The sequence below is a fragment of the Saccostrea cucullata genome, unplaced genomic scaffold (assembly GCF_032062105.1).
Source record: "Saccostrea cucullata isolate Sc308-1 unplaced genomic scaffold, CSIRO_AGI_Scuc_v1 ctg3013, whole genome shotgun sequence".
NCBI classification, from domain to species: domain Eukaryota; kingdom Metazoa; phylum Mollusca; class Bivalvia; order Ostreida; family Ostreidae; genus Saccostrea; species Saccostrea cuccullata.
This window is the reverse complement of record NW_026933803.1, coordinates 48704-58708: the sequence shown is the minus strand read 5'-3', so window position 1 is coordinate 58708 and position 10005 is coordinate 48704. Positions and strand designations below refer to the sequence as shown.

Sequence of the window (10005 nt, the reverse complement as noted above, 5' to 3'; positions counted from 1 at the left end):
TAAAATTGAATCCACACTACCTGGAGATGGGGATAATTCCAATTAGATATGACCAATCATGGCTTTGTTGTTCTTGAGAAGAAAATTTATAAAGAATTTTCCGATATATTTCCATGTAAAATTTTGATTGTCCATTGTGGCCCCACCCTACCCCCAAGGGTCATGATTTGAATTAACTTGAATCTACACTACCTGAGGATGCTTCCATTTAAATATGACCAGTCATGGCTTTGTTGTTCTTCAAAAAAAGATTTCTTAAAGATTTTTCATATATATTCCTATGTAAACTTTGATTGTCCATTGTGGCCCCGCACTACCCCTGGGGGTCATGATTTGAAGAAACTTGAATTTACACTACCTGAGTGTGATTCCATATAAATATGACCAATCAAGGATTTGTTGTTCTTAACAAGAAGATTTTTAAAGTATTTTCCTATATATTCCTGTGTAAAACTTTGATCGGCCATTGTAGCCCCACCCTACCCCCAGGGGTCGTGATTTGAACAAACTTGAATTGACATTAGTTGAGGATGCTTCCACATTAGTTTGATCTTTCCTGATCCAGTGGTATTTGAGAAGAAGATTTTTCAAACATGCCACCAAATTTTTACTTTTTCGTAATTATCTCCCCTTGGAAGAGGGCAGCGCCCTTCATTTGAACAAACTTGAATCCCTTTACCCAAGGATGCTTTGTGGCAAGTTTGGCTGAAATTGGCCCAGTGGTTCTGGAGAAGAAGTCGAAAATGTTTAAAGTTTACAGACAGACAGATGGACGGACTACGGACAAATGTGATCAGAAAAGCTCACTTGAGCTTTCCGCTCAAGTAAGCTAAAATGATATATCAGTTTGACTTATATTTACATGACTATTGTCATAATAACAAGTTTATGTGGGTGATTTTTACTAAATTAGGAAAAATGTATTACAGAGATCTAAGACAAAACAAAGGATCCATCCTAAAGGCATCGGTAGAGTACATGAAGGAACTCATCAACGACAAGGACACTATGCAAAAGTTGGAGGAAAATCAACAGGCCATGAATTCAAAATTTCAAAAACTACTCGTCAGAATATTTGTAAGAATTACCTTTTTTTCTTTTTTAAAGAATGATTTTATATCATAATTTAATTTTGTTTATCTTACGTTTCCTTATGTCTTGTTAGCACCTCTTTCCGCAAGTCGCTTTTGAGATATCAATTGACACTAAGTGTCTTTCACCTCATTTAAATCCATATTTGGCGTATTTTTTTTTAAGTATAAGATAACCAAGATAAAAAAAGTCTTTCAAATTGTTTTACTTTTTTAAATAACGATAATATTACTCTTCTGTAAATTACACAATTTATATCAATCACGTTTCTATGATATCAAAAATTTGAAATACGAGGGCTGTTCAATAAATAATGTCCTCAATGCTCGGAAAAAAGCAAAAGGCGCTATTCAATGATTTAGTCTTAATGATTTAATTTAAATATTCTCTTTTAATTAAAACACATGTCCGTAACATTTTTGTCCAATTTCAGTTTGAGAAATGAACCGTCACAGGGTGACAGATCTGGCGAAAAGTGTTGGTGTCACAAAACATTAACTTTCTGTTTAACCCCAAAACACTTTTACTCTTCAGATCAGGGAGTTTGGGTTTGGACGCTGTCATGAAGAAATTTCATGTAAAGGATTCCTGATTCTAGTTCCTTCTTCTTATAAACCTTTCGATTTTTTTGCAAAAAATTTGCTTTCTAGACTCCCCCAGATATTAAACTGCCTCCCCGAATAAGAATATAAAAAACAAGGCCGCTAAAATTTAAGAAAATAGCTTATAAAACTGTCTTTGTCCTCTTGCAATTCTTTGCAGTTTTCAGACCTTTGCCGTTTTTGTCAAGTGCATCTTATTGTAAATTTGTTCTGAGGGTTTAAAACAATGGATTCAAGTTTCATTATCTGTTTGAATTTCAGACAAACGTGGATAACTACAATTTCCGATTTTTAAAAATAATAGTTTAGATATTATTTCACGCTGTTTTTTTTCACTCATTCAGCAAAACATAGGGTGACCATTGAGTACTAAGCTTTTTTACTGTCAAATAATTTTTTTTCTTAAATAGTACGAACTACCCCCAAAATGATGCCTATCAAATTTGCTATGTGGCTTAAAGTCAATTAAACATCATTGTGATAATTTGTTGAATTTGGGCAAACACCACTTTGGTTGTGTGAGTCTTTGTCGCAAGGACGGTACCCATTTTTGATGCCCATGACATCATTATTGTTCATTGAAATCCACCTGTTTATGTCTCTATAAAACAGACATTAGGTGCTGTAAATTTTTTCAGTGAATATTTCTTTAGGATTCTTAAGAAGTTTTACAGCAACTTTAATGAAGCGTTTTATTTCACTCTAGTTTACTGATTCTTTACCATTCATTTTTAATGCAGTGTCTCAAATAACCCTTGTTTTCCAGCTTTTCACGATGAAAATATGAGAAGAAAAGTGGTCACATAAACAAATATCAATTCATGAAAGATTCAAGTAAAGCTTAATGCCATATGATACATGTGTTGTATGTCATAGAGTTCAGGACATTATTTATTGAACAGCCCTCGTAATAACCGCTTTATTTACCAATTGTACATTAAAATAAAAGAAAAAATTCAAGTCAGTTTAACTACGGAAATTTAGCTCATTCAAGTTTAAAATCGGTTAAAATTTTAATTTGAACATAACTAACATATAACATGTATAACTAAACCTCATCTAGATTAATACATTTTAGCAATTCATTGGTAAACATTTTCGATTGAATATGTGCGTGTCACGTCTACGAAAGCCCAGAAGGCTCATTCGAGATTCGAGTTTCAAAGTACGAGATTCGAAATTCGAGATTCGAAATTCGAGTTTCGAGATTCAAGATCCAAACTAACCAATCAGAAGCGAGTTTCAAAGTACGAGATTCGAAATTCGATTCGAAATTCGAGACGAAATTCGATTTGATTATCAAAAGCGGGTTCAAATTCGTTTATTAACTATGAAGAAATCGTTTAAAATAATTTAACAAATGAATTATATTACAATGCAAGAAAGAGTGTTATATATACCGGGGTAATATTTTGGATTTTTGATCAGAAAAATTACTTCAATCTATATTATTTCAAATATTAAAAAAATTACTTATACCATGAGTATTTATATTTATTTGTATTGTCTTCTAAACTTAATTTTTATGTATTTTCCCGCATAGGAAAACCAAATGTTATATACCCCAGATTGGATTTTTTCACAACATATATCTAATACACTTATTCATCGTGTGTTCAATGCCAAAAAAAAAATCGTAAAAACCCAGAATAATCGCTCAACACAAAAAATACCCCACTATACATTATAAGAGAGATATGCCACGTGCACTCCAGTTTGTTTACGTTGTACGCCCGCTGCTATTTCTAGGTTTAAAACCATGCATTTATTTTAACTTAAAGTGTTGATTAAAATTAACTGTCTCTACATATATTTCTGTCTTAGTCCATGCTATCGGATTGACTCTGCATTCGTTATAACGTGTAGTTGGGGTAATGTATAATGGTTTTTTTTTTTTTTTTTGGTTAAACGATTATTCTGGGGGTTTTAACAATGTTTTCGTATTGTACACATTAATAAGTGTAATAAATATAATTTGTTAAAAAAATTGTCCAGTAAGCCCTGGTATTGAATATCGAGGGGGGGGGGAGGGGTCCTGTCCACAAGTACCTTCGTAATAAGTGTATAATACAAAAATATATATACTCCTGATATATGTAATCTATTTAATATTTATATAAATTGAAGTATATCTTGCTGCAAAAATCCAATAATTATTTAAATTTCCTTCTAATATATATAAAACACTCTTTTTTGCATTGTAATTTAATCAAATGACCCATTGGTTATAATTATTTTAAACGATTTCTTGATAGTAAAAACATATAACAAATGTTGAATCCGCTTAAGTTTGGATCTTGAATTAAACTCGTATTTCGAATCTCGTTATAACGAAATTAAATATTTGATGTTGACACAAATCTTCGTCTATGAATTAAGTAATTTCTACGAAAGCCGGATAGGCTCATTTCTGAAAAGATAATATTCAATTTGTTATAACGAGTTGATTATCTCATTATAACGACTTAGTTATCTCGTTAGAACGACTTAGTATCTCGCTATAACGAGTTAATTATCTCGTTATAACGACTTAATTGTCTCGAGATAACGAGATAACTAACTCGTTATAACGAGATAACTAAGTCGTTATAACGAGATACTAACTCATTATAACGAGATAACTAACTCGTTATAACTAGATAACTAACTCGTTTTAACGAGTTAAATTTTTTTATCTTCTCAGAAATGAGCCTATCTGGCTTTTGTAAATTTTTATATACCCTACAAAACGTGTACTTCCGTAAAGTATATTAAAGTAAATAATGGTTTAGATATAATCCTCAGTTCTATACGGTGAGCATTTGAAATCTGAATTTTTGTGTAAGAAAATGTAAAGCAATAAACAAAGTTGGAAATTTTAGTATCACTGGAAACATAAGGCAACAATTGTTTGTGAAACAATGACTTAGTTTGGCAGCTTATGGCTAAAGATATTCTTAAAAAAAATAAATGTAATCAAACTCCAAGGTCAATGTCAAAAGGTTGGTAACTTGATACTGTACCAAATACCAAATTAAACCCCAGCACAAGGTATACACATGATGAATAAGAAAACCATGTACTGCAGTTGATCGATGCAAAGTAGGGCCTACAAAATAAATTGATTTTGGACCGTTTGATTTCTTACACTATAGTTTCAATATATAATGCACTTAATATGAAATAAAATCAAACACAAGTCTATATGCTTTGTTTTTGAAAAAAAATCCTGTTGACTCTTTTTGAATGAATCTCCTATATATTCTTTCAGCAACTGGAATTAAAAATGAAATTATATGGTTTATCTGAAGATTTTGGCAACTTTAGAGTGAAGAAGAAGAAAAAACCCAGAAAACGATTATCCGATATAAATGCAATGGTTGATGATTTTATCATGCAAAGCACACCAAAATCTTTTTCAAAGAAGAAGAAAAAAACTGGGTTTTCTCGCATACGGAACAAAGGCGACGCCCCACAGAACGACAACGAATACAAAGTAGCGGACGCAAAAGAAGGCTTACGAGAGCATCTGAATAAGAAGTTATCTACAGAAGAACATGCCAGACAAGGCACAATGTTCGACGTTGCTTCGTCGAAGGATAAAGGCCACAGAAAGCAGAATGAAGTTAATATTCCACCTTCACAATCATTAGCTTATGTTTGCGACGCACAAACCGAAAAAGCCAATGCACAGAATGACAATGTCACCTCGCAGACGATTGCTCTCAATGAAGGAGAAGAAATAATGGAGTTGTCAACAGAGCAATTCCACGTTTTGCTTAATTTGTTTGAAAACCACCAGAACGGAAGTGAACAAAATCTAAATACCGCCGATTGCTCGTCAAATGCAGAGGACGTTTCTGCAAACGTGGAGTGCTTATCACCAGTGACGTCAACATGCAACATGTTGGAATCTTTACTCAGGAGGCCAAAAATACTGTCTGGAAACGTATCAGAGTCAAGTGGATTGGAGGACTCCACTGAAAGCCAGAAGGGATTGCGATAAATATAATCTGAAATAATAATTACATTTAAAAAATATTCGTGGTCAAGTTATTTTTTTAAATTATTTTCATTTAAACAAGTGAATATGCACATTAAATAAATTTTGTCAGTTTTATTTTTAGATCTTATTAAAGGTTTGTTCTTCCAGATACTAATTATATTAGGGATTTTTAGAAGTTTAATCTGCAAAATTCAGATCAGTAACAGTTCTTATTTACCTGATTTACTTGGGAAATGTTAGATTTCATCACTGAGAATAAATAAATCACTGTCAAATAGAATCTTTTTTTTTATATATATATAGCAATGCGTGCAAATTTTACTTTAGTTTACAATAATATCCAATCGTTGTAAAGTCACCTTTATCTATTGTATTAATTTTTTTTTATTTCTTCAAAGGGTTTTGTATGTAGAAATTGAAAATATAAGGTACAGATGTACTTTAGATTATCTCAGTTTAATTTTTTTTATCAGTTTATAAATGTATAAACTCGAATATAGCATTGCGAATTTTCATCTCATTACCTTGACTGTAGTAAGAAAAGATGCTTTTAATTTGTTCCTTTCTAGAAATTTTTTAAACCTATTTTTGAATCATGCAAAATTTTTACTAAATAATTGTTTTTGTATTGTGATTTTTTTTAATTATAAATAAAAGAGGTGTGATTTAACTTTCGATGATCGGAACTCTTGATGCTATCAATAATACCTTATCAGATGCCGCAGAGACCTAAACGAGTATATAATGGGTGCTGTTTGTCAATTCTTGTTACAAATAGCATACCCTGTAGATTATTCACCTTTGAACGGCATGTTGGTCTATTGGGACTCATCTATTGGGATCTGATACCTGCTTAATCTAGTTAAATATAAACTCCTACATGTATGGAGAAAACATTTTCATATTATAATTGACCATTGCAGCCTAATAGCACGACACCAAGAATGCACAAAGACCTCGAGGGTTTTCAGTGTTTTACGCTTGAATTTTGAGAATAGACGATCTTTCAGTGGTGTTTTTATTAGGACTGTGCCGTTGTTACAGTCCCTGAAACGTTCTGCTTTCCCACCTGAACGGTGAACGAACGCAGAGCGAACGGTGAGTGAACGATGTGTGAACGCTGAACGCAAGTTGGTGAACGATGTGTGAACGCTGAACGAACGGAGCGCAAACGCGAGCGCAAAGTGAACGGTGAACGCAAGATGAACGATTTATTCGGAATCCCTCCGATCTTTTCCTTGCATTGAAACTATCCTATTGTATTCTAATTTCAGGTGCTAAAATATAAATAAACATAAATTAAGAAATAATGAAAACAAATTTTCTGCACATACGTATGATGTTTAATTTTAAATAAATATTATAATATCACGTTTTTTATTGCTGTAAAATAAGTGTAATTGTTACCAAACGCGTGTAGTGTAAAAGATAAAATTAATCTATTTATAAAATAATTTGCTTATTCTTTTAACTAATAAAGTAATGTAGACTTTAGAAGAGAAAACTACTACCTAGAGAATTAATGAATTACCGCGGTTGTAACAACCACATATTTCCGTGTCAAGGCGATTCCGTGTAAAATAACGATTTTTTTTATTTACAAAGGTCTCTGTTGATGTATTGCATAAATAAACTCATTTTTTTTAACTTTTAATGCAATAATATCATATATTTATGTGTCTTTTTATGATGATTTTTTAGCAAACTTCTACATGTATCAATAGACATTTCCCGGCCGTGATTATACTTGGACAAGATTGAAAGAGGCATTCAAATTATTTGTAATAGATTAGATTTTCAGAACTAAATAAATAATATGTTGTCATCGTTTTTATTGAACAGACAAATGTAAGAGAGAGAGAGAGAGAATTTAACCCCCCTACATTCTCAGATATCCAGCTGTTGTATCAAATATATAATATGGAAAAATTCTGTGATCAAATATTGGAAAAATGATACCGATCCAGGGAGCTCCTGGCACCCCAGGTGAGGTATTACCAGAGGGCTTCTGCGGAAGTTTTACCTCAATGTTATGTTGTACGTTATTGAATAAATGATTTGAAAAATTAATATTTTAGTATCGTTCTACATACATGTACAAGTAATAAGTAAAATTATAGAGAGTATAAATGTGTAAACGTAGTTTTATTTGTAATGAAATATATGGAGATAAAGAACAGTATTCAAGCTCAAAAGTCCAATAAACAATACAGAATAGGAGCAAAACAATCAGAGGTGGGATCAGGTGTCATGGAGGAGTAAGCATCCCCTGCCGACCGGTTACACCCGCCATGTGCTCCTTGTCATGATCGGGAATTGACGGAAAAATCCCTCATCAATTAAGTGTGTAAATAATGGCCTTACAATTAGTATGAAAAAATGTCAGTCAGAATTTGACTCAATGATACTAGTAAATTGTATTTGCTGACAAGGTCATTGTATCGACCAAAGAACTTACGAAATAATGACTTTAAACGAGAATGTCGATATTCTTGCTTTATTAATTTGTTTCTCAATAATTGTAACAATTTAATGTCTTAATGTCAAACATAATTTTATTTTCCTTGTCCCTCAGTGTCCAAACTTCTAGAAACTTATCATATTATTTTACAACGTATTGATGAAGGTAAATTGTATTTAAAATTTATGTTTTTGTGATATCATTAAAGCATTTGATGGAACATGGCACAATGGTGTTCTTTTCAAATAAAAAACATATATTTTTAGTGATCTTTTATAATACATCACAAGTTATATAAACAATTAATAAAACGTACATGTAATATTATTAATTATCATAAAGTTCTTTTGGTAGTAGCTACATTACTTAGTATATTATGCAAATTTAATGCTTATATACACATGTATATATATTTTTTAATATCACGATTTTGGACTGGCGTGAAAATCAGATACATAAATATGTATACTCATATCATCGTTATGTTATAATATATATACGCCTTCATATTCTTGCTTAGTTTGAATAGTTTTTAAGCTACAAAAAAGTAAGTCATTATGTAAAGACCACTAACTTCCCTTCTTTTGCGACACACGGGGATATCGGGATAATGTTTCACAAAATCTCACTAATATAACGCGGGTGGCCTGTCAGACACGATAATGGGTAAATCTCATTATAAGAAAAGTTCAAATCAGGGCTAAATAAACCATTTTATATTATGGTATGAAGAATAAAAAATTTCATTGATATTTTATTTGCTGTTTTTTGTCAATTTAATAACCGTGTCAGTAAAATCCAGTTTCTTTCACATTTCCATTTTAGAAGTATTCTCTTTATGTAAAGTATTAAAAACGCAGATTTGTTAAATGCAGCCCCAAGATTCATGCATAATTTTTGCAGAAAAGGCATACAAAGCGTTTACAATCTCCCGCTTTGAGATAATATGTTTCTCAATTTTCAAAATTCACGGAAAAATTATATTTTTGTAAAATCATGTTCTCAGTAATTTCATCTTCAAAACATATTATTATTATATATTTTACTGAACGACTTATCATTTGACAAACTTGACAGTTAAGCATATTTAATGGAAAATGGGTTTACAAGAGCCATAATTTTTTTTTAAACATGAATGGGTCAAGTCTCCAATTTTCGTTAACGCTTAAATGATGGAAACATAAATGTGAAATCTATTTTATTTGTCCAAAAATTGAATCTGAACCCATTCAATATGGAAATCGAACATTTCTGAAAAAATGTACGCTTCAACAAACCCGTTCATTATACCCCCCGCTTGATACCCGGGGGTATCATTGAGTGAGCTCATTGCTCACAGTACCTCTAGTTAAATCAGACTGATGGACATCGATAACTCACATACTTCGCAACGTATGAATATTTATTCATAAAATATAATATAATAAGATAATTCAGAAATTGACAACCGATTACTATTCATGATTAAATTATTAAGTTTAAATTTCTAATTTTTTTTTAATATATAAATTTGAAGTAAATATTGAAATAATTGAAAACTTGTAATGCACATAATAATTTTTGTATTTTAATTTCATATGTTATTTTCCAATTCTCTCCTATTATAGGTTCACCTTTACCCTATCTACCGACTTTGGTATAGACTATACCAATTAACTAATTATCTCACCTGGTCAAATTCCCGTTTTGCACACATTTTTTCTATGTCTGACATTCAAATGTGTGCAAAACGGGAACAAATCGTAGTGATTAACGAGGTCGGTCTTGTGCCAAAACCGGCGCTAGGCCTATGGAGAGAAAGTTCGAATCATGCGTGAAGCTTTTTCTTTTTGTTTTCACATATCTTAAAAACATGAGTGAAAATG

At 31.6% G+C, this 10005-nt stretch overlaps 1 protein-coding gene across 1 annotated transcript; it reads left to right on the top strand.

Annotated features, from left to right (window-relative positions):
- The first annotated feature begins 918 nt into the window (after window positions 1-918).
- LOC134239382 (uncharacterized) lies at window positions 919-5679 on the top strand. The gene is made up of 2 exons (XM_062721559.1): window positions 919-1077; window positions 4945-5679. Exons 1-2 carry the CDS (start codon window positions 919-921, stop codon window positions 5677-5679), a joined length of 894 nt encoding a protein of 297 aa, XP_062577543.1.
- The last annotated feature ends 4326 nt before the right edge of the window (window positions 5680-10005 follow it).

Bases quoted from the DNA above. Each gene is read 5' to 3' on its own strand.
- LOC134239382 (XM_062721559.1), top strand. From the start codon at position 919: ATGTATTACAGAGATCTAAGACAAAACAAAGGATCCATCCTAAAGGCA. The intron at 1,078-4,944 runs GTAAGAATTACC...ATATTCTTTCAG, and splicing joins AACTACTCGTCAGAATATTT to CAACTGGAATTAAAAATGAA.